Here is a 25,368-nt window from a genome sequence, read left to right as displayed (position 1 = left end):
ATCCCACCACTGCAGATGGTGGAATTTGAATTCAATAAAAAGTCTGAAATGAAGAATCTACTGATGACCTTGAAACCATTGTCAATTGTCAGAAAAACCCATCTGTTTCACTAATGTCCTTTAGGGAAAGAAATCTGCCACCCTTACTTGGTCTGATCTACATGTGACTTTGGAGCCACAACAATGTGGTTGACTCTCAGCTGTCCTCAGACAACTAGGGGTGGGCAATAAGCACAATGTCAGACATGAATAGAAAATATATTGAGAAGAGATCTAGTTGCTCTAAATTGGGCATCTGTGAGTTGTCAGCAAAAGCAGAAATGTTTTCTGCCACCATCCAGTTTCTGGCTTGGGTCAGTCTGTGTGGAGGCAGCATGTTCTCCCCATGTCTGTATGGGTTGCCTCCGGACACTCCGGTTTCCTCCCACAGTCCAAACATGTGCAGGTTAGATACATTGGCCATGCTAAATTATGCCAGTAGAAATTATTGGAGGGGATTCTTGAGACAGGATTTAGCCCCACTTGGAGATTAGTGGACGTATTAGCGAGAGACAATATGGTTTTGTGAAGGGGAGGTTGTGTCTCAGTAACTTGATTGAGTTTTTCAAAGAAGTGACGAAAATGATTGTTGAGGGTAGGGCAATGGATGTTGTCTACATGGACTTCAGTAAGACCTTTGACAAGGTCCCTCATGGCAGACTGGTGCAGAAGGTGAAGTCGCCTGGGGTCAGAGGTGAGCTGGCAAGGTGGATACAGAACTGGCTCGGTCGTAGAAGACAGAGGATAGCAGTGGAAGGGTGTGTTTCTGAATGGAGGGCTGTAACAAGTGGCGTTCCCCAGAGATCAGTTCTGGGACCTTTGCTGTTCGTAATATATATATAAATGATTGGGAGGAAAATGTAACTGGATTGATTAGCAAGTTTGCGAATGACACGTAGGCTGGTGGATTTGCAGATAGTGATGAGACCATCAGACAATACAGCAGGATATAGATCGGTTGGAGGCTTGGGTGGAAAGATCGCAGAAGGAGTTTAATCTGGACAAATGTGAGGTAATGCATTTTGGAAGGTCTAATAAAGATAAGAAATATACGGTAAACGGCAGAACTCTTAAGAGTATTGATAGGCAGAAGGATCTGGGTGTATAGGTACACAAGTCAATGAAAGTGGCAACGCAGGTGGGGCAGGTAGTCGAGAAGGCATTTGGCATGCTTGCTTTCATCGGCCAAAGCATTGAGTTTAAAAATTGGCAAGTCATGTTGCAGCATAGTAGAACCTTAGTTCGGCTACACTTGGAATATAGTGTTCAATTCTGGTTGCCACACTACTAGAAAGTTGTGGAGACTTTGGAGAGGGTACAGGAAAGATTTTTCAGGATGTTGCCTGGCATTGAGAGCATTAGCTATGAGGAGAGGTTGGAGAAACTTGGTTTGTTCTCACTGGAGCGACTGAGATTGAGGGGTGACCTGATAGAAATCTACAAGATAATGAGGGGCATGGACAGAGTAAATAGTCAGAAGCTTTTTCCCAGGGTGGAAGAGTCAATTACTTGGGGGCACAGGTTTAAGACGCGAAGGTCAATGTTTAAAGGAGATGTACGAGGCAAAATTTTTACACAGAGGGTGATGGGTGCGTGGAACTCGCTGCTGGGGGAGGTAGCGGAAGCAGATACAATAGTGAGTTTTAAGGGACATCTTGCCAAATACATGAATAGGATGGGAGAGATGCAGTCCCTGGAAGGGTTGGGGGTTCTAGTTCAGTCGGTTAGCCTGGTCGGTGCAGGCTTGTGGGGGGGGGGAGCCGAAGCGCCTGTTTCTGTGCTGTAATTTTCTTGGTTCTTTGTTTTCTTTGTTCTAAATTTTCCCTCAGTGTACCTGAACAGGCACTCAAGCGTGGCAACTGGGGGATTTTCACAGTAACTTCATTGCAGTGTTAATGTAAGCCTATTTGTGACACTAATAAATAAACTTTAAAACTTTAATCTTATGGTCCCTTGCGCCACCTTTACCATTAAGCCAGTGGATACACCGTGATTTAATGAGGATTGTAAAAGAGCATGCCGTGTTAAGTCAGTTTCTTTGTTTTAATAGTTGAACCTGTTCTTCTCAAGAGTTCTGGATGAGAGTCCAGCGGATGAAATTAAAATCTAATATCTGACATCAACACAGCTTGGAAACATCTCCGTACTGTTCAGGATAAGCTTGCTGGTCTCTGATTCTGATTATTTGATTTTGGTCCCTATTTACATGTACTTTGCTACAAGCACCCCAATTTGCAGTTAGTCCTGCACTTTGCACAAAATCCGATTGGATTTTAGTCCTGTCCTCTTGGCAAAAGGTGGCTGAAAACTTCTAAAGCGTCCATATCTTTGTCATCATTTAGACTCCTCGCAATGGACTGGAATGAATCTATTTGTTCCATAAATGACCTTTAGCTCTGACTGAAAACAAAACATGCTTTCCCAGCGTTAAAATGAATACTAATTCTTGACAACTGTTTGGTATCATTAGGAATGATCAGTGGTAACATTCACGTTGAGCTTTGTAACTGCAATTCCTTGAGCAGTTCTTTCAGTGTGGAATGATTACGGTCGATGCAGAGTTCGGCATGATTCGAAATATAATGTACGGTAACATTTTGGACAAAGAAGACTGTCTTCCATGCCATGCGTTTTGTGAAAATCGATGTTTTGAAAATATAAGGGGGCAAATTTTACCATCCCTCCTGCCACGGGAATCAGAGCAGGTGAACCATGGAAAAGCCTGTTGACCTCTGGTGGGATTTTCCGGTTTCAGGACAAGGGAAGCCAGAAAAGCCCACCCAAGAGCCTCCTAGATTTCGTAACCAACTTTGGGATTTGTACAAGGCACTTAGAGAATTATTAGATAACAATCAGTGTCCAATGACCTGCTGATATTTTGTGGTGCATTTTGGGGATATTTTTAGTGCAATTGTTATCTGGCCACATGTACCGGAGAACTTGTGCAGCTATACTGAATTTAGATACAGCTCACAAAAAAAAACTTATAGATACGACAATACATTACAAAAGTCAAATCTGCAAGAGACAAAGCAGTGAAAGATTTTATTGTCCGTTGATAAACAACCCAAAGTAGATTTCCACCACAGAGGTCTAAAATCAACAGTCATGAGATTACTTGGAGGTAAATGCCTTTCTGGTCCTTGCGCCAGTTCTGAACCTCATGATAAGATGATAAGTAGTAACCTTGCAGACCAATGAAAACTTTTCAATCAATAAAATCATTTGAAGATGTTCGACAGAGCCCTCGACAATGGCACCGGACCCTTGCCAACGTGCTGGGTGTTGGGAAAAAAAAGTTTGAAAATGTTTTAAAGACGGGAACAAAAAAAAAGTTGGAAAAGTCTCAGCAGCCTGGAAGCATCTGTGTAGAGAAACCAAGAGTTAACGTTGCAGGTTGACGACCTTTCTTCAGAACGGACTTGCTTTTTGTATATGTTTTTCTTGACCACGGAACATCCATCTGCATCTGTAAAGAGAAAAGACAAGTTTCAATGAGTAGGTCCGTCATCAGAGTTAAAACGTGGAAGAAAAATGGATCTAAAGGGAAAGAGAGGGGGAACAGCAATATGTTCAACAGCATTTTCTGAAAAGATGATAATGAGTGAAAGCTGATGGGTGATATCGGAGGATTACCCCAACAGTTACTCAAAGTTAGATTCAAGTGGAGTTTTTCTGTCTGGATCACACCCTTCCATTCAAGAGGTTTCTCAACGTTTGAAAGATTGAACACATTCAGGTCATCTTCTCTTTCCCCCTGTTGCATTTAAGTTTCATGGAACCCCTACAGTGCAGAAGGAGGCCATTTGGCACCAGCCACAATCCCACCCAGGCCCTATTCCCATAAGCCCACATAGTTACCCTGCTAACTCCCCTGACACTAGAGTTAATTTAGCATGGCCAATCAACATCTCTGGACTGTGGGAGGAAATTGGAGCACCCGGAGGAAACCCATGCAGACACGAGGAGAATGTGCAAACTGCACAGAGACAATGACCTGAGGCCGGAATTGAACCTGGGCCCCTGGTACTGAGAGACAGCGGTGCTAACCACTGAGAATTTTTTTTTATGAGGTCAGAATTATCAGGTGCTCACTTCTGAAAACATCCTGTGTAGTGTTGACAAGACTGAAACAGATCAAAGAAGATGTGCTTCATGTTAAACAGGGGCAAAAACAAATGTCTGCCTCCAGTGTCGCAATGCCACAATGTAAAATGGCTTTCACACCATTACAGTGCTAGAGAGATACAGTAACAGAGGTGACTATTAAAAGGCACTGAAGTTACAGTAAAATTGAAAGTTTTTGACACTCTTTGGTTGAATGCGTATCACCACTTTCTGCATGCGCTTTCCACTCTTACATTGTGGTCCACTTCCATAAAAATTTAAATAAACAGAATTTTCTGATCCCTCGAAGATACGTTTGCGAGCGGATGGGGGAAACTGGCCACTGTTTAACAGTCTGTGGGCAAGACTCCAGGTGTTCCCCGTCTGATTTTAGGCCATGGAATTACCAAGGAGGGTATGAGGAGCCATTGAGTGAAGGCCTTGGGTTGGCACGAAGGGTCTTAAGAGGCCATTGGCAGTGGGTGGAGTATGTGAGTAGCCATGAGTTGGCTAAAGGGTCTAATGTTTGAAAACAAATTGGGACAAAGTCTTGGAGAATTGGGGTAAGCCTTTTAAACCTCCTTCCTCAGTACCAGGACTCCGACCTGCATCCAGGGGCGGTAGACCCAACTCCATCCTGCATCCATTCCCACACCCCTCCCCTGGAGCAAAGGTAGTGCCATTCGTGGCACTTTTACCTGAGGCAGGTGTGCTAGGCCAGAACATTTCCCGGATTAAACCATCTGTCTCAGGAGCGAAAATCCGGCCCGAAATATTTGATGGGGACAAGGAAGTTTATTTATTTTGAGGTTTAGGTTACAGGGTCCCACACTTTGGAATTGAAAAGCTGGCAATAATGACATGATGGGGGAGTTTTCACTCAGGCCAGAGGGGCTGGGTGGTGGTGGGGATTCAGTTAATACAGAGTAGAGGTCTAACAACACTGTCTTCCTTGTCAGGCTGAACATGGTGAGAGCAGAACCCAGAGCCAGAAGAAATATTTTCAGTAATTCTTCAAGTTCTTTAGGAGCAGGAATATTCCGCCCACACACCCTATGATCTATTATATCTCCCTTGCCCTGACAGTCTCCATGCTAACTGACCCAGTAAGCACCAGCGGCAGACCTCAGGAGCCATGCTCAGATGAACTAAAATAAAGTTCTAACTATCTGTTACAACTTTCACTACATATTTTTAAAAATCCATTCATGGAAGCCCATTTAATGAATTTATTCCTTTATTTTGACCCTCTGTTTCAGATTGATGGCCTGGTAAAGGTGGGAATTCCCAATGTGGGAAGACAGCTCTTTGAACCTTAGTCACTCCTTAAAGATTGTTCTGATGGTATATGTTTCAGCTTGACCCACCTTGTATAAGTGCCACACGATAATTCAGGCTGCCCAGGTCCTATCCGATTCAATAGCAGATATAAATCTTTTCCAACGTGATAAATGACTAGCTAATATCAAGGTTGATTTTGTTTGATAAACATTAACTTTTAACAGCCTGCCTGCTAAGCTGCTCTATCATATTGCTGAAGGCATGTCCTTAAAATGGCTTTGTCAGTAGGAGCTGTTGTGGTGTCAGAGTGCTCTGAGAGATGGTCCGGAGTTGTGATACTGGCTGGGCACTCGCACCCTCAACCAACCACTGATGTGAGTTCCCAGGTTTCATAGCTCTCAGAGCTTTCCCGACTTCATGTCCGCTGACATACTGGGATGCACGGAGGAATCATAGAATCCACAGTGCAGAGGGAGGCCATTTGGCCCATCGAGCTTATATGGATAACAATCCTACCCAGGTTCCATGCCCGTAACCCCATATATTTGCAGTCCTAAACTCCCTGATGCTCAGGGGCAATTTAGCATGGCCAATCATCTTAACAGGCACGTCCTTGAACTATGGGAGGAAACCGGAGCACCCGGAGGAAACCCATGCAAACATGGGGAGAACTTGCAAACTCCACACAGACAGTGACCTGAGAACGGAATTGAACCCAGGTCCCTGGCACTGTGAGGCAGCAGTGCTAAACATGTGCCACCATGCTGTCCTTTCCCGTGGAGCAGATTTAAGGAGCGAGATACAATCTCGTGCATCTCCTGGTAAATATGAAAATTGACTTTGCCAAAAAATGTCATCTACGATTACTATATTCACTAAAGAACTTAGTTTTTCATTTTAACTGGAATGGCCTAAAAATACTTTCCCTGCAATGACGTGGATTTGTCCTTGTGAGTTCCTGGAATTAGAGTTTTAACATCTGTGCTGTCAACTGTTCTTATGGGTGAGGGTAGTTGAAGTAGTGTAATTAGGTATTAGTGGTGTTGTTGAGGGTTTCACTTACTTGTGGCTCTTGCCAAATCCTTGACAGTCAAATCTTTTGCAGTGTATGAGAAATTCAAAAAATCAAAGGCAGAGACTTTGAGTAGACTAATTGAATTTTAACTTGTCATGACTTTGCAGCTCTGTATCTCTTTTGCTTCTCTGGCTGCTTCCAGTCAACAAGCTTATTCTGTTGGGTGAAACCAGTTATTTGGTTGAGTTGCAGTGACAACAATGGACACCTTTGCCTTGGGAAGTGGGTTAAACATTAGCTTTCACAGTTCAAGCTGATTGGATCAAAGCCTCCTCTGCTGGTTCTAAGAATCCAACGTGAAATTAATTTGGTTTGTGTCAATCAAGTGACTGGCAGGTGTGGCTCTATGCCACCAAATTTGGCCAAAATTGACAGCATAACGATTTGTAAAGGAACTGAGAAAGAAATACCGCACTAATGGAGTGATGTCATTTTCCGCGGATGAAGCTAAGTAATATTTTTGGAACAGAAGAGAGTTAGCATAAGTTCCTTGGCGTGTTGGAACTGAGTGGGTAGGACTTTTTGATAATGCCAGGTACTTGAGGTTTTACATTCCTCAGCATTAAGAAGAAGAAACCTGACACAGAACATAGAACATTACAGCGCAGTACATAGAACATAGAACATTACTGCGCAGTACAGACCCTTCGGGCCTCTGTTGCGCTGATCAGTGGAACCAATCTAATGACCCTCTAACCTAAACTATTCCAATGTTATCCATATGCCTATCCACTGACCATTTGAACGCCCTTAAAGTTGGCGAATCCACAACTGCTGCAGGCAGGGCATTCCACGCCCTTACTACCCTCTGACTAAAGAACCTAGCTCTGACATCCGTCCTATAACTACCACCCCTTAATTTAAAGCTATGTCCCCTCGTGTTAGCCATCACCATCTGAGGAAAAAGGCTCTCACTGTCCACCCTATCTAACCCTCTGATCATCTTGTATGCCTCAATTAGGTCACCTCTTAACCTTCTCTCTAACAAAAATAACCTCAAGTCCCTCAGCCTTTCCTCATAAGCCCTTCCCACCATACCAGGCAACATCCTGGTCAACCTCCTCTGTACCCTTTCCAATGCCTCCACATCTTACTTCTCCCTTAATCTGTCCACTTCCGAGATCTTAAGCTTGTGTGGTGAAGTTTTCTTTAATCATTTGTGGGACATGGGTGTCACTGGCTGGCCAGCATTTACTGCCCATCCCTAGTTGCTCGAGGGCAGTTGAGAGTCAACCACATTGCTGTGGCTGTGGAGTCTCATGTAGGCCAGACCAGGTAAGGACGGCAGATTTCCTTCCCTAAAGGATATTAATGAACCAGATGGGCTTTTTGTGACAATGGACAATGGTCTTGTGGTCATCAGTAGATTCTTAATTCCAGATATTTTTCATTGAATTCAAATTCCACCAGCTGTCATGGTGGGATTCAAACTCGGGTCCCCAGAACATTAAGTGAGGTTCTGGATTAACAGTCTAGTGATACTAGCACTAGGTCAAAGCCTCCGAGACATCTAGGCCTTGATATTGGTGGTGGACTGACAAAGGCGGGTGCTTGTAGCGATCCAGAAAACCTCAAAGTCCGAGCGCACTGAACTTAATGGGAGGATCTCGTTTAAAGCTTTCCACTCCATTTTCTGGCTGATGAGAAGGCCTGCAGCAACAGGCCGCAGCAGGGGAGTGGAGAACACGGTGGAAGTGATTAGGGCTGGGAGTTTCAGAGATTCAAGGAGGTTGGCGGGGATAGAGAATCTGAATAAAATATGGGGGAGCCAGAGAAGACACTGGGGGCCATGAGCAGACTGGTGGGTCTAACGGCTGGGAGGGAAGCAGGTAAGGTTGGTGGACAAGGGGAAGGACTCCGAACCATCATGGCCCACGGTGCAGTGCTGTAAAAGAATTTACCTGAGGAAATGTGCACTTAAGTAAATTAATTGATGAGCAGTTGCAGTTGCTTCCTTGTTTTGGTTCCCTCAATATCTACGGTAGGTCAGGTCTGGCAGCAATAGTCAGGTTGGATCACCAGGTAAATTATTTTACAGCACTGCCTGTGGGCCAAGATGATTGAGTCCTTTCCCTTGTCCACTAACCGTACCTGCTTCCCTCCCACCCATTAGATCCTCCAGCCTGCTCAGGCATCTTTCATTACCTTAGGAGACCAGAAAAGACTTCATAGCCCACTGAATAAATTTGAAGTTTAGTCGCTTCCGTAATGTCGGAAAATAGTAGAAAGTTAAATCTATTGATTGCTTTAATATTGTTGGTTCAAGATTAAATATTGGCCAGGACATCGGAAACATTTCTTTCTTTTTCTTTGGATATTGCCAGACAACGTTTTACTTCAACAACAACCACTTGCATTTATATAGCACCTTTTGTGAAGGTAAATACTCCAAGGTCGTTCAGAGAAAAACAAACAAATTTTGACACCGATGCACATAAAGGGATGTTAGTTGCATTGACTGAATTCTTGGGCAATGATGTGGGTTTTAAGGCATATCTTACTGGAGGGATAAGAGGTAATGAGGCAGGATTAAAGAGGGAATTTCAGTGCTTGGGCCTCAGCAGCTGAAGACGCAACCACCAACGGTGGAGCAATTAAAATTGGAGCTGGGCTGCAGTCTGGAATTGGATGAGTGCAGAAATCTCCGAGTTGTGGGGCTGGGGGAGGTTGGAGAGATTGGAGTGGGTGAACGCTATGTTTGAAAACAAAGATGAGCTTTTTGATGCTGAGGTGTTGTCAGATCTGTGTATGTCAGTGAACACAGGTGATGGATGAAGGGGACTTGGTCCGCCTGCCTAAGAGGGCAGGTAGGCTCATCTGTAACAGCAGTTCAACACTGCCTCTACACTGGTTTGAACTGTCCTCTGAAATTCTCTTTGCTGAAATCACATAGTGGGGTTTGAACCCATGACCTACTGAGAATGGCATTCTTCACAGAATCCTACAGTGCAGAAGAGGCCCTTCAGCCCATCGAGTTTGCACTGACACATGAAAAGCCTTGATCTGCCCACCTAATCCCACTTACTAGCTCTTGGCCCATAGCCTTGAATGTTATGGCATGCCCAAGTACCCATCCAAGTACTTTTTAAAGGATGTGAGACTTCCCGCTTCTACCACCCTCCCAGGCAGTGCATTCCACATTGTCACCACCCCCTGGGTAAAACGTTTTTCCTCATCTCCCCTGAACCTCCCACTCCTCACTTTTAACTTATGTCCCCTCGTAACTGACCCTTCAACTAAGGGGAACAGTTGCTCCCTATCCACCCTGTCCATGCCTCTCATAATCTTGAGCATCTCTATCAGGTCGCCCCTCAGCCTTCTGTGCTCCAGGCAAAACAACCCAAGCCTATCCAATTTCTCTTTATAACTTGAATGTGCCATCCAGGCAACAGCACCCCCTCCAGCATGTTCACATCCTTCCTATAATGTGGCGACTAGAACTGCACAGCGTACACTGGCTGTGGCCTCACCAAAGTTCTATATAACTCCATCTCTGCTTTTGTAATCTGTACCCCGATTGATAAAGGCGAGTGTGCCATATGCCTTTTTCACCACCCGATTTACCTGCCTTTCCACCTTCCGAGATCCATGTACAAACACACCAAGGCCCCTTTGTTCTTCGAAACTTCCCAATGTCAGACCTTTCATAGTTCTTTGTCAAATTGCTCCTTTCAAAGTGCATCACCTCATACTTTTTAGGGTTATATTCCATCTGCCATTTATCTGTCCATTTGACCATCTTATCTATATCTTCCTATAACCCAAGACACTCAACCTCCCTTAACCACCCGACCAATCTTTGTGTCATCAGCAAGCTTACTGATCCTACCCCCCCACATAGTCATCAATGTCCTTTATATAAATGACGAACAGTAGGGGGCCCAGGGGGATTCCTGTGGTAGCCACTGGTCACTGGCCTTCAGTCACTAAAGCAACCATGTGTCACCACCCTCTGTCTCCTACCGCTAAGCCATTTATGAATCCACTTTTCAGATCACTCTGCATCCCATGTGCATTAGCCTTCTTAAGAAGTCTCCCATGTGGGACTTTGTCAAAGATAACAAGGCTTTTAATTACGTAGATACATTTCGAATCAAATATAGCTCAGCCTTATGATTCAGTCATGGTGCAGCTTTAGTGAGCTGGGGTGAATTTCATTCACCAAAATGCTCCTTGCTAGCGAAGCTTGCTCACAACCCCTATCCAAATGGCAGTGTGGTGATGGCATACCCCCCAACTCACCTGCCTTTAATTGTAAACTTTCCAATCCCGGGGGCCGTGAGAAGACCGACAATAATCCTCCCCCTTGACAGTAAGAGAAAGCAGTGTGGACTCTCAGTTTTGGAGGGGAGCTGGCCCAATTGCATCTTGGAGTGCAGACAAAATTGCCAGAAGGCCGCTGACCGAGTACAGCTGTTCTGTGCAATCCTGCCGTGTAAAAGAAACAACGTCAATTTTACAGATGCGGCACTGGAGCCGGAGTATACGCGCCGTTCGCCGGAACCACCTGAGATAGGCTCAGAAACAGTGCAAATGCAAAATTGGGCAGCTCTGAACCCAGCCAATCCTGCACCCCCTGTGCCAGTCACTGCCTGGTGGAAGGAGTGCAGTGGCCCAGGTTTGAATGCCTGTGAGAGATCTGAGGCTTTTCAGCAGGCATCTGTAGCTATCCTATCAAACGTGAAGGAGGTCCAAAGTCCAATATTGGGTGTGCCTCCCACATTATGTACAGGTGCTGTTCCCCACATTCAGTTCAGAGCAGCTTACAAATTTTATGAAATTTAATGTAACTTCCAAACCTTTAATAGGGCAGCACGGTGATGCAATGGTTAGCACCACTGCCTCACAGTGCCAGGGACCCACGTTTGATTCGCGGCTTAGGTCACGGCCCGTGTAGAGTCTGCACATTTTCTCTGTGTCTGTGTGGGTTTCCTCCCGGTGCTCTGGTTCCCTCCCACAGTCCAAAGGTGTGCAGGTTAGATAGATTGGCCATGTGAAATTGCCTCGAGGTGTCCCAAGATCTGTAGGTTAGGGGGATTAGTGGGATAAATACATGGGGTTATGGGAAAATGCTTGGGTAGAATGCAATGCCAGAGAGTCAGTGCAGACTCGATAGGCCGAATGGCTTCCTTCTGCGCTGTAGGTTTTCTATAAATAAACTGTCTGAAGCAATACTTTAAAAGATTCACTTCTGTAGTAAACAATGTCCTTTCTCTACATTTATCTGACTTTCTACAAATAATGAACAAAAAAAAAATTCTTCCTTCCTGTAATGCTGTGCTTTGCTAACAGATGCAGGCGGCACAGTTGTTAGCACTGCTGCTTTACAGCACCAGGGATCCGGGTTCAATTCCCACCTTGACGGCTGTCTGTGCAGCGTCTGCACATTCTCCCAATGTCTGCGTGGGTTTCCTTGGGGTGTTCCGGTTTCCTCCCAGAATCGGAAAGACGTGCAGGTTAGGTGCATTGGCCATGCTAAATTCTCCCTCAGTGTACCTGAGCAAGCGCCAGAGTGTGGCAACTGGGAGATTTTCACAGGAACTTCATTGCAGTGTTAATATAAGTCTAGTGACACTAATAAGTAAACTTTAAAAGTCATTGGGAAAAAGGTCTTCAGTGATTCCTGATCAGATCCAATCTTTTAATCAAAGTCAGAAACGACTAACAGTTGTTAAAATATTATGAATAGCAACTGTAGGGACAGTAAGTTTTTAGCCGTATTTTGTTTGATTTGGCATTGGCCACTGGTTTTTGACTGTCTGAGTATTTCTTTTGTAACACTGGGAATCAACTTAAGCAGTTCCAGTTCAGTCCATTGATTTCCCCACCCTGTTTTACAGTCAGTTTTCTGTCAAATTCAGACAGATTTTCAGTTTGAGATTTAGTGCAGTCTTTCCCTCTTGAGTCTCTTCTTGTGAGAACAGGAAAGAAGAGACCAATTAAACAACGGAGTAACATCAACTTCAATTGCAATCTTACCCAGTGGTGGTTACAGCATCCTGACAACATTGATGACAAATTTTCAGGAATTTTGTTTTACAATAAAAAAGCTTACTTATATGAAGTTCTATTTGGATAGAACACTTGGGTCCTCTGGTTTCCTCCCACAGTCTAAAGATGTGCGGGTTAGGTGAATTGGCCGTGCTAAATTGCTCCTTAGCAGGCAAAGATGTGTAGGTTGGATGGATTAGTGGGGTAAATGTGAGGTGTTACGGGGATAAGGTAAGGGAGGGGGCTTGGGTGCAGTATTCTGTCAGAGAGAGTCAGCACAGGCTCAATGGGCCGAATGGCCTCTTTCTGCATTGTAAGAATTCTATGAATACAATGAAAAGAAGACAACAGTGATGTGATGTGATTTACTCCAGTGACGTGGCTCCTTTCTTGAGGCAGGATAACTTTCACTTCTTATCATTTGTTTATAAACATTGAACCGTCTCTGCTGTCAAAATGACGGGTACAATCTTCGAGAATGCAAATCCTATTTTAACATCTACCTTTCAGCTTTTGTTTTAAAGTAAAATAGTCGTGACAAAGGCAGCTAAGTCCCCTGTTTGGTAATGAAGTGTTCCCGTCCTTTATGCAGTGTGCAAGATGAACGTCCACAGACGCTGTGAAACCAACGTGGCGCCAAACTGTGGAGTCGATGCTCGAGGGATAGCTAAAGTGCTCGCGGATCTTGGTGTCACTCCAGATAAGATCACTAACAGCGGACAACGGAAGAAAAAGGTAGAGCCTTAGGAGTGGAATGAACAGCTGAATGTGGTCTAATGTACTCCCGCGCTAAAATACCTGACTCTAATCGAGATCAGCCAACCGAAAATGTATAGCCAATGCTATTATAAATAATGGTTATGGCACCTCTTCAACACAGAGCTGTCTATGCACAAATATATATTCAGACATTTTCATCTATGACCAAGATGCTTTTGACCCAACTACCCAACAGCTCAATGGGTGGGATTTTACAACCTCGCTCGGACAAAACTGGAAATTCCTGCCTGAGATCAATGGAGATTTCCGTTGTCGGACCCTCGTCCACGGCAATTTCGTGAAGGGTGAGGTGGTAGAATTCTGCCCAATATGTCTCAATAATTAAAATTAGTGTAAAACGAAGCTATGCAGTCCAGATAAGTTCCAGATTTAACCCCTAATCTGATTAAAAGGGCTAGTTTCATCTGGGATGGCAGTATTAGCCCTGCCATTGCCCTCAGCAATAGCTAAGAGGATTTTTACTGGTAGAGATGGGTAGGGGACAAAGGTGGCTAGTTGGTGGCTGCAGATTTGTACCTGGATCTGGAGCAGTGTTTCTCCTATCCAGCCTTTAGACAGTATGAGAGAGCCACTTCTCCTTCCCAACGCAATTTCCCAATCCGCACTGTGGGGAAGTAACCACTGGACAGCGATGAACCAACATTGGGATCTTCAAGACAGTGTTGGCTTTTACCTTGATGCATCAATGGATTATGCCAGTGTGCCAACTGGTCTTGCCATATATAGTCCACTGAAGTGTCCCATTCATTATTTCCACTATTAATCTGAATGCGAAGGAAAATTCTTGGACCATATTTTTTCCCTCTGGACAATAACCAAGCTAAAGACCCAAATTCAGGCTGAGTGATTAAAATGGCAGGGCTGCTAGATTTGCTGTGACCACCCGACTGATCAGGATCACTGAATCAGGTCTGCATTATAAAGAGGGGAAATGGATTTGTTGACCTGATCACACTGTTCGCCTTGATGAACAGCTCACTGTAATTTTCCCTGGGGTTTAACTCTGGGCAGCTGAGGCACTGCCTACAATAAAAATGAGGTCTCTTTTCCATGCAAATCAGCGCATCAATGACAGCGCTAACCCTAACCTAATCCACCTGCCTTCTACGTGTATATATGTGGCCCCATATGTGGCAGCTCCATTTTGAATTTTCATAACAAACCTGTGCATTCTTCGCCCGCAGGCTACCTATTTCATAGACTGCCAGCTCCATGAAAAAAATGTGCCCTCCTCGGGCACTTTGGCTGTGAGGCAGCAATGCTAACCGCTGTGGCACCGTGCCGCCCAGAGTGTGGTTGCTTCAAAATTGCTACTTATAATTGGATTCTGGCAATTGGAGTCTGGAGAGGCTAATGTGGGAAGGCATCCACCAGCAGAGAAGGTGGCAGAACGTGCTGCCGAAGGTGCCAGGGTAGGTCACCACCTTTAGTGAGCCACAACACCTCCTGTGGTAGTATCACTTCACAATGAGTGGCTGCACTCAAATTGGGGTTGTATTAATGGCCAAACTGCAAATAAAGCTAGTTACAGCATTAATTGTTTTCCTCCAGCACACGAGGAGTTAACTGAGTTAAAAGCCACAGCTTTAAATGATTTTTTTTCCTGTTGTTTTGTACGATCGCTATTTTCCCATGGCCTTGAGGCAGAATGTATTTCGGATCTCTCTAATCCAGTCAGCTCTGCTCCTTGTCCTGTTTTTTTAAGTCTATTTCTGCCAATCTTATAACCTTTTGAATGAAGGCCAATTGTCTTCCTTTCTACCTTCACTTAAAGAGATAGAAACAAAAAGTGACTCGATCTGCAGCACTTTGTTTGATAAATGAGTTGGTATTAACTTTTATTTCTTTAAAAAGCATGCACATTTCTGTAGATGATATGTCACAAGGGGTGGAAGTAGTTCGAGGGTTGGATTTTATAAATGTTACCAACAGAAGTTGTTGGGGCACATTGTAAGATAGAGGTTTGTATGCACTGAATGAAAACCAGAGGGTTTTACACCTCCTTATGTTCAACAGACCTGTCTGTGAAGCTCATTTCCGTATGGTACAATTTCTGAAGACAGCAACTTGTGTTTGCACAATGCCTTCAACATGAACATACCAGAGATCGCAAAAGAGAATCATGTTTCGTGCCTTCTTGGCAGGTACCCAGTTCATCCCCATCCTCGCCAGGACTCCCTCCCAGTATGTGGTCTCTGAGTAAAGCAAACGTTATTATTCTGAATATGATTCCACAGTGAATTATTCTTCAGTATGTGATCCCGTGGATGGACCTTTATTTTCTTTGGGAGGGCTATATTGGTCACCCCTAAGCAGCTTCTGTCTTATAAAGAGCTTAGCCACCCTGACCGTCACATATAAAAGACTGGTATTGCACATCAGCTGGAGCTTTGGGAACCAGGAGAAGTCACAGGACAGAAACGTAAACACCAGAGCAGATTTGATGAATGTGAGAAGATTCCTTCAGTCACTTCTTAATTATTAAGGGGATCAGGCATTATGGGGATGAGAAAAATATCAGCCATGATGGAATGGCAGAGCAGGCTCAATGGGCCGAGTGGCCTAATTCTGCTCCTGTGTCTTATGGCCTTACTTCACTCATTTACACTATGGATATAGAGGTCAATTTCTATTTTCAATTTTAGCACATTCCCACTATTCTCTCCTCCACCCGCACTCCACCCCATTTCCCCTAAACCACATACTGTCTCCTCCCTGACTTTCATAGGCCTTCCTGGCACCTGGCAGTGGCCTCCTGCTACTAGAATTTCTGTTTCTATCAGGTTCAAATAGGAGAGAAGGCAGCGGAGTAGTGGTATTGTTGCTAGAGACCCAGGGTAATGCTCTGGGGACCTGGGTTCAAATTCCACCACAGCAGCTGGTGAAATTTGAATTCGATAAAAATATAGAATTAAAGGTTTAATGATCACCACCGAACCATTGTTGATTGTAAAAACCCTTCCCTGAACAATGTCGTTCAGGGAAGGAAATCTGCTACCCTTACCTGGTCTGGCCTACATACTGATTAGCTGCATTGGCCATGCTAAATTCTCTCTCAGTGTACCCGGACAGGTGCCGGCATGCGGCGACTCGAGGATTCAGTAACTTCATTGCAGTGTTAATGTAAGCCTATCTGTGACACTAATAAATAAACTTTTAAACTTCATGTGACACCAGAACCTCAGCAATGTGGTTGACTCTTAAATGCCCTCAGGGGTGGGAAATATGTGGCACTGCCCACTTCCCATGAATAAATAAAAGAAAGTGGGAGCCTGAATATTCAGGAGAGATTCCTTTCCAAGTTATTCCTGTTAAAATTTAGATTTGCAATTCTAAACAAGGCATCCTGGAAATCCCCGTGAACCAATTCCCAGTGCAAAAGGCTTCAGTACATCCCATGAATTGTACCTTCCATGTTGGGGGGGACATGTTTGGAGGAGTTACAACACCACACAGGAATTTCTGACATGTACTCCTTGAAAATTTCAGGGGAATTCTCATCAGAGCTCGCAAAAAGTCTGACTAAGGAACTGGGAAATGTTTCAAACCACCAGCACGCAAAGTAAAAGGGAACTTAATTTATCAGTGTCACAAGTAGGCATACATTAACACTGCAATGAAGTTACTGTGAAGATCCCCTGGTCACCACACTCCGGTGCCTGTTCGGATATACTGAGGGAGAATTCAGCATGGCCAATACGTCTAACCAGCGTGTCTTTCAGGCTGTAGGAAGAAACCGGAGCACCCAGAGGCAACCCACGCAGACACGGGAAAAACAGACTCCACACAGACAGTCGCCCAAGCTGGGAATCGAACCCGAGTCCTTGGTGCTGTGGGGCAATAGTGCTAACCACTGTGCCACCATGGGTTATTGTTCTCAGGGATGATCAATTACCTTAAGCTTGAGTCGCAAAAGCTCGATTGAGAGTTGAAGGAATAACAAATACTCTTGTTTGGGGGAACCTTCATGGGTTTCTCTCCTGGCCATGATGTGGAGATGCCTTCGTTGGACTGGGGGTAAACCTTGTTGGACTTTAATCTGGCGTTGTGAGGTCTCTCTCCTGGTCTCAGAGTGGCAGGGCACTACTGTAATTTTCCACGCTGGGGTGGCACGTGGGCCACGCGCTCCCAATTTCATTAATAATCCCAGCCCCATAAATTAAGCTGGTGGCTCTGTTCCACCAAAGCTACACTGGCAGAGGGGATTCCCACAATGTTACGTCCTTTGGAGAGAAGTTGAATCCACGGGCACCAGTTCTACAGACGTAAGACCTGTGCAATAAGGCCCAATTTGGGGGACCAGTGTCGGGTCAAGCCATTTTTCAGGCAAACCTTGTGTCCGGCTACTTACAAAGATAACTGATTGGGCTAACGTCTGTTTGAAGTTGCGCCATAATGAGTGGGGATGCCAACAAAAGTTACCTTCTTTGTAATTCCAGCTCTGGAACCACGAGGGGTCAAAGCGCTCCCAGGCTCCACAGGATGTTGACTGCTTCCACCCCCTCACCAGTGGCCACAGCCCCTGTTCCGGGAATCAGCCTTTGAGCCAAAGCTGGCAAGACGAGCAGCCTGCTATTTGCGCTGTCAGAGCTATTTACTTTTAAGTGGATTAGCAATTTTCAAATCACATGAGACTCGGATATAAATGAATTGCACCACAGTGCAGCATTCTTCATTTCAAGATATATGACTAAATGGCTATTTTAAACTCGGCATGCAAAATATGTAAATTTTTACAAACACCTTTTAAGCACCCAGAAATAAAATAGTGGCAACAGTGAAGAAGTGGTTTAGAAGGAAGGACTGTGTGATCAGTCTACCGTGATCTTGAATTGAATTTCAAACAAGGTTTCAAACAAGGCAGAATAATCTGGAACACAAATGTCATTGCGTTGTTTGAGTTATAAGGAGAGGCTGGATAGACTGGGACTTTTTTCCCTGGGGCGCAGGAGGCTTAGGGGTGACCTTATAGAGGTCTGTAAAATAACGAGGGGCGTAGATCAGCTAGATAGTTAACATCTTTTCCCAAAGGTAAGGGAGTTTAAAACCAGAGGTCATAGGTTTAAGGGGAGAAGGAAGAGATACAATAGGGTCCAGAGGGGCAATTGTTTCACACAGAGGGTGGTGAGTGGGTGGAACGAGATGCCAGAGGCAGTAGGAGAGGCGGGGACAATTTTGTCTTTTAAAAAGCATTTAGACAGCTACACGGGTAAAATGGGTATAGAGGGATATGGGGTAAATGGGACTAGCTTAGTGGTGGAAACTTGGCAACATGGACAGGTTGGGCCAAAGGGCCTGTTTCCATGCTGTAAACCTCTCTGACTCAAATAAAATAATCCTAAAAATAATTTTGCAGCAACTTATTCTGACTCACTCTAACTGTGTCTTCCTCCTATCAAGCACAGTTGCATCTGTGTTCTCACATTGTGTCAGTGGAATATTAGCCCTGATTATATTTTTATATATATATATATATCTACATGTGCGCCTTTCCTTTTTAGTTGAACACAGGTCAGGACCCACAGCAGTCAATCCCTGGAGCGGCACCATCTGAGGAAGACAGGTCAAAATCAGCACCAACGTCACCGTGTGATCAGGGTAAGATCGAGAAATTGTCAAACCGTCGGATGATTTGTCAAAAACGGGCTTCCTTTCTTTACAAATTATGATTCATCAACCCCCCCCCCCCCGGCCCCCGGCCTTTCCTGTCCGATTGTAGAATCATTGTTTCGCCTGAATCAAAATGGGGAGATGGTGGTTTCGCGGATTAGTAATAGTGGCCCCTGGATTAGTAATTTGGGTAATACTCTGGGGACCAGGGTTCAAATCCCATCATGGCAGGTGATGAAATTTAGGGCCTGTGCTGTACTTTTCTTTGTTCTTGTCCTTAAAACACAAAACGCCCTTGTATCGTCGCAGTAAGAAGTCTCACGATACCAGGTTAAAGTCCAACAGGTTTATTTGGAATCACGAGCTTTCGGAGCGCTGCTCCTTCATCAGGTGTGTGGAGGTAGGTTCACAAACACGGCATATATAGGCGAAGATACAATTGCACAATAAACCTGTTGGACTTTAACCTGGTGCTGTGAGAATTCTTACTGTGCCCACCCCAGCCCAACACTGGCACCTCCACACCTTGTATAGTCCAGCATTGCAATGGCTCACTGGATAAGGACATAGTTTATGGCAAAAAGATGAGAGGTGGGATTTTCCGACTGTATTCCCCTCAAGGTCAGAAAATCCTATCCGAGTCCATGGTCCGTGCCCTGCCTGCTTCAATCCCCATGGCGGGGCGGATGGGAAAATTTTGCCTGAAGTGTTTATATTTCCTCCCTCTCTCTCTCTCTCTGTGACTTCAGTTGTGCCATTTAAAGCTGGTACTCCGTGGGAGGAAATGCTTTGGCTATCCAGTATTTGCAGCAAATGGCAGATATGTCAGCCGCTGACCCGAGTGCTGCTGACCACATCCTCCAGCTGAGCTCTCACCAGCTTGAGTATTCCTAAAGCTTCCTGCTGGAACCATGTGTACTGTACTTGAAATTTAAAGGGACTCCGCCAAAGAAATGGCTGCTAACACAGGACCACAGTCTAAAGTCTGTTTGGTATATCTGAATTTTCTGCTTTATACTGGAACTTAAGGCTGACTGATCAATGTTTGTATTTGAATTGTTCATTGAACTACACATTGCACATTCATGAGCCCCCCCACCCACTAATTCAGTAAGTGAATGAACTGTCTGCTCTGGTGCTGTTGGTAATGTCCATTCAATCATTCGAGCAATGGTAGGGGGTTTTGATTAGGCTTACTGCCAATGGCTCAGGAAAAGGCGGATGCCTAATTAAGCTGGATCAGGATCTGCTGGCAGCTATGCTGGGAGCGTTTTTGCACTGGATAAGGAGAATGGTACAAGTGCATTATCAAATAATGTGTCAACACTAGCTTCCTACATGAAAATGACCAAGTGCTACTGGTCCCGCTTCACCCTGGACACAGCAAGAGTGAGTATCATCCAAAAAGCAAAGAGAAATTTGAGTGAAAACAAAGGAATGCAATCTTTTTAAAAGCCCAATTGCACAGTGGTTCTCACTGCTGCCTCACAGCTCCAGGGACCCGGGTTCAATTCCGGCCTTGGGTCACCGTTTGTGTGGCATTTGCACGTTCTCCCTGTGACTGCATGGGTTTCCTCCGGGTGCTCCGGTTTCTGCCCGCAGTCCAAAAATGTGTAGCTTAGGTTAATTGGCCATGGTGTCAGGGGATTAGCAGGCGGTCAGGAAGGCGAATGGGATGCTGGCCTTCATAGCGAGGGGGATTGAATATAAAAGTAGGGAGGTCTTGCTGCAGCTGTATAGGGCATTGGTGAGGCCGCAGCTGGAGTACTGTGTGCAGTTTTGGGCGCCGCACCTGTGCAAAGATATTTTGGCCTTGGAGGGAGTGCAGAGGAGGTTTACTAGGCTGATACCGGAGTTGAGGGGGTTGAGCTATGAGGAGAGGCTGAATAAACTGGGCTTGTACTCGTTAGAGTTTAGAAGAATGAGGGGAGATCTCATTGAGACGTATAAGATGATGAATGGGATGGACAGGATAGAGGTGGAGAGACTCTTCCCGCTCAAAAAAGACAGTAGGACTAGGGGGCACAGCCTCAAGATAAAAGGGGGGCGGTTTAGAACGGAGTTGAGGAGGAACTTCTTCACTCAAAGGGTGGTGAATCTCTGGAATTCTCTGCCCGTTGAAGTGGTGGAGGCTGCCTCGCTAAATATTTTTAAGAAGCGGGTTGATGGGTTTTTGATAAGAGAGGGGACTAAGGGTTATGGGGAGAAAGCGGGAAAGTGGAACTGAGCAGCGACAGATCAGCCATAATCTTATTGAATGGCGGGGCAGGCTCGAAGGGCCAGATGGCCTACTCCTGCTCCTATTTCTTATGTTCTTATGTAAGTATGTGGGGTTACGGGAATAGGACCTGAGTGGGATTGTGGTCAGTGCAGTCTCGATGGGCCGAATGGCTTCCTTCGGCAAAATAGGGATTCTATGAAATTGTCCCTTAGGGTAGGTTAGATGGATTAACCATGGTAAATGTGTGGGGTTACAGGGATCGGGTGGGGGAGAGGGCCTGGGTAAGATACAATGTCAGAGAGCTGGTGCAGATTTGATGGGCCGAATGGCCTCTTCTGCTCTGTAGGGATTCCTTCCACGTATATATTTATTTGAATATTCATTCTTGGGATGTGGATGCCACTGACATGAGCAGCATTTATTGTCCATCCTTATGTGGCCGCTTGGAGGCCTGTGATGTGCCTTCTTGAATTGTTGCAGTCCGTGTGACGGAGGTGCTCTTCCAGTGTTCCTGTTGGGTGGGGAGTTTCAGACTTTGATCATGAGGTGATGACGGTAAAGAGTGGAGCTGGCGCAGGCCATTGTCACACCACAGTTGTACAGGGACGTGATGTGTTTTGTCGTCAAGATGCAGACACACGGTTGACCGATCTACAGAGCATGTATCTAATCTTAGCGATCAGTTACCAGGTGTGGCACTCAGCAAAAAGTGAGACACCCCAACCCAGGGACTCGAGAACCTGCCCCCTTGGACTCATTGGCTTGAGGCGGGACTTCTGCCCCGCAGCAACAGGAATCCCACCTCAGTGTGCTGGAATCCAATCAGTGGTAGTTACTGTAGTGAAGCTGAGAGAAAGCTATGCATGCTGGGATCGTGAGCAGCGGTGAATCTGGGGGTCTTGCTAGGCCCTGGCAAGGGGCAGTTGAGGGGTGGGCCAGGTCAAAAGGCCAGTGGGATGGGGGGGGTGGGGTAACTGAAACTTGTGAGGGTGTCCTCCTATGGGCCCTCCAATGGGTCTAGGGGTTGCAATTAGGAAGGCACCCTCTTGTCCACTACCAGTCCAGGTAGCGAAAGCTGCTAGGCTGGATGCTTGGCACAGGCCTCTCCTCTCTCTGCTCAAACCCTGGGATCAGGGCATTATGGGGGCATTAATTGTTAAAATCGATGCAGCTGAGTATGTGATGGGCATTGAGCTGATGGTATTTTACAGGCAGACTCGCGGGTACACCTGTTGACAAACCTGCTGCCAGGGATGTGTGTATAATCCAGCCCTATGAGACTAAAGCTACCCAAACCACTCATCACATCCCTTCACATAGTCAATCCTAGATGTTATTTACAGTGCCGCAGCAGGGTCACTGCATCATTTCTACACTTCATTGGACTGTGAAGAAATTATAAGAATTTTTTTTATTCATTCGTGGGGCATGGGCATCGCTGGCTGGCCAACATTTATTGCCCATCCCTAGGTGCCCTAGGAAGGCAGTTTGGAATCAACCACATTGCTGTGGCCCTGGAGTCACATGTAGGCCAGACCAGGTAAGGACAGCAGATTTCCTTCCCTAAGGCACATTAGTGAGCCAAATGAATTTTTCCGACAATGGTTTTCATGGTCACCAATAAATTCCTAATTCCAGATTATTGAACTCAAATCCCACCATCTGGGAGTCAAACCCGGGACCCCAGAACATGAGCTGAGTTTCTGGATTAAGCCTGTGAGGGTGTCCTCCTATGGGACCTCCAATGGGTCTAATAGTCGAGCGATAATACCACGAGGCCATCGCCTCCCCAAGGGTGCCCCAAGGATGTGAAAGGTGCTAGATAAATGCAGGTTATTTTCCTCTGTCTGGCAAGAGGAGGCCCAGAAAAGGAGCTTGAGAAAGGAATCCCTGTGAACTAGAGTCCAAGGACCGAACCTGTCTCCCAGAAACACCTGCCAAGTGTGCGGTCAAAGATGTAGCTGTAGGATCAGGCACACAAGCCACACAGCTCGTGACTGATGACACAGAATTCGTTACGTGGACAATCACACTCGTTAGAGAGAAATCACCAATGAAGATTTTTCTCTTGGTGAGTGGTATGAGGATGAAAATAAGATGAGAATAAAGTTCGAAAAGCTGGAATTTGATAATAAATGACCATTTAGTTGTATCGCAGAAAAGAAGGCAGATTAAATCCTGTGTCAAATGTTCATTTTGTTCCCCCAGAACTCAAGGAGCTGGAAAACAACATTCGGAAAGCTCTTTCCTTTGATAACAGAGGTGACGAACACAAAGCAGCTGGAGCGGATAAACAAGCGGTGACGCCTGGTGAAAATGGCGAAAATGGAGAACTGAAACCATTCCAGACCAAACATTATAACTTAGAAGACTTCTCCTTCATAAAAGTATTAGGGAAAGGCAGCTTTGGCAAGGTGAGGGTTCTGCACTTGCGTTCAGTATCACACTTACCGAGGAGAGGTTCCACATGAGGAATGTTAATGATCTGTGGTGGAATCCCCCAGTGTGGTTCCTCTCACCAGTATGCCCTTTGAAGTGAGTTTTAATTGGAAGATATGGATGGGTTTGGTCAGTTGTTGAGGGAATGAGTTCCAGTCTCAGGAATTGTTTCCTGCCCCAAACCTACCGACTCGCAACTTTTGCTGGGTTACCTAAGAGGACCAAGGAGGCGGGTTGTAACTTTACGTATGATAATCCAGTGGTGAGCCTCATCATGCTTATGATTTTGAAGTTTGACAGCTGCCGAGCTGTGGGAACTCCCAGTTTCCTCAAGGTGAGTACAGTGAGAAATCTCACAACACCAGGTTAAAGTCCAACAGGTTTATTTGGAATCACGAATTTTCGGAGCACTGCTCCTTCATCAGGTGAGACTCACGTGATGAAGGAGCAGCGTTTCGAAAGCTCGTGATTCCAAATAAACCTGTTGGACTTTAACCTGGTGTTGTGAGATTTCTTACTGAGCTCACCCCAGCCCAGCACCGGCATCTCCACATCGTGGCTCCTCAAGGTGAAGAGTTGGTGGATTTAGGAAGTAAGTACGTAACACTACCCCTGAAACTATTGTGCCTCCCTGAGGAGCCTCGTGATTGGGCCCCCGCCCTTCCGACAGCCCGTCCCACAGTGTGGTTGGTCTCTATTACCAGACTCCAATTCAGTCACACGCTTGTCTCTTACTGTGTCCGTCAGTGACAGATCACCATCCAACTGAAAGCTGTCAATCAGGCTGGCATTCCTTTGATGACTGAGGGCATTAAAACTTCACAGGTTTGTGAGGGAATCACACTCTTGTCAGTTTGGGAGATTATCGGTCACTCTGTCAGTTTGGGAGATTGAAAGATTTAAGGAAATGTTTACAATTGCCAGCCACCTCCATGGAGCATGTAGCTGATCCACATCCCAGCCTATTGCTGGGAAAGTCCACCTATGTGGTAGGAATGCATCAGGGGAACATTCTGACATGGCTTCCTGAACTCCTGCCTCCAGCCGAGTCTCCACAAAGTGAGAAAATCCTGTCTTTGGATTGTAAATCTCTGGATCCACTTCTTCCAGTCAGGTGAAAATGTTTATAGTTTCTATTTATAAATTATAGGTCATGTTGGCTGAGTTAAAAGGTACAGATGAAGTCTACGCAGTGAAGGTGCTAAAGAAAGATGTCATTCTCCAAGACGATGACGTGGACTGCACAATGACTGAGAAGAGGATACTGGCATTAGCAAGAAAGCACCCTTACCTGACACAACTATTCTGCTGTTTCCAGACAAAGGTCAGTGTTTCCCTGCATTCACCACACTATGTACAGATGGAATTGCACCTATATTCTGAAAACCATGTGCAATATGATAGTGTGAGGAGAATTTTCAATGTAAAGAAAAGTATTGTGTAACAGATCCAAGGAACAACTCGACGGTTGAACCAACATTGCTGCTTCTGTGGGCACATGGACCATCCAACTCAAGATAATCCCACGTTTTATCTCATGGAACTGTGCTGCATCAGCTGGTTCCAACTAAGGTAGCTTTAAGGGTCTTGCAGATGCCCCTGGGTTCAGGAAGGAGAAATCATTTCAGCTTTTTGGTTGTGATCATTATCTCCTCTCCATTGTCCCCTATGTGTGTGGGCACTGGGCGAGGACAGGGTCTGGTTTGATTGTAATATGCATGTTGTGTACTGGCCTGCCATAACTCAATGCTTCCACATAAATAGTGAGTGCTAGCACCAGAGTGCTCCCGGGAAACGAAACCCCAACAAGGAGTTAACGTGCTTA

The 25,368-nt window shown here is 45.4% G+C and overlaps 1 protein-coding gene across 1 annotated transcript in view; it reads left to right on the top strand.

Annotated features, from left to right (window-relative positions):
• The window catches only part of LOC145351035 (protein kinase C epsilon type), a 555,315-nt gene that overhangs the window by 360,295 nt on the left and 169,652 nt on the right, over positions 1–25,368 (top strand). The window contains exons 7-10 of the mRNA XM_080200633.1: positions 13,086–13,228; positions 18,775–18,871; positions 23,313–23,518; positions 24,694–24,867. Coding sequence (XP_080056759.1) covers positions 13,086–13,228; positions 18,775–18,871; positions 23,313–23,518; positions 24,694–24,867 — 620 coding nt within the window. The remainder of the gene's footprint in view (positions 1–13,085; positions 13,229–18,774; positions 18,872–23,312; positions 23,519–24,693; positions 24,868–25,368) is intronic.

The sequence above is a fragment of the Carcharhinus amblyrhynchos genome, chromosome 12 (genome assembly GCF_965287045.1).
Source record: "Carcharhinus amblyrhynchos chromosome 12, sCarAmb.v2.hapA, whole genome shotgun sequence".
Taxonomy (NCBI): domain Eukaryota; kingdom Metazoa; phylum Chordata; class Chondrichthyes; order Carcharhiniformes; family Carcharhinidae; genus Carcharhinus; species Carcharhinus amblyrhynchos.
The sequence above is the reverse complement of the archived record's forward strand: the minus strand, read 5'-3'. Positions and strand labels throughout refer to the sequence as shown.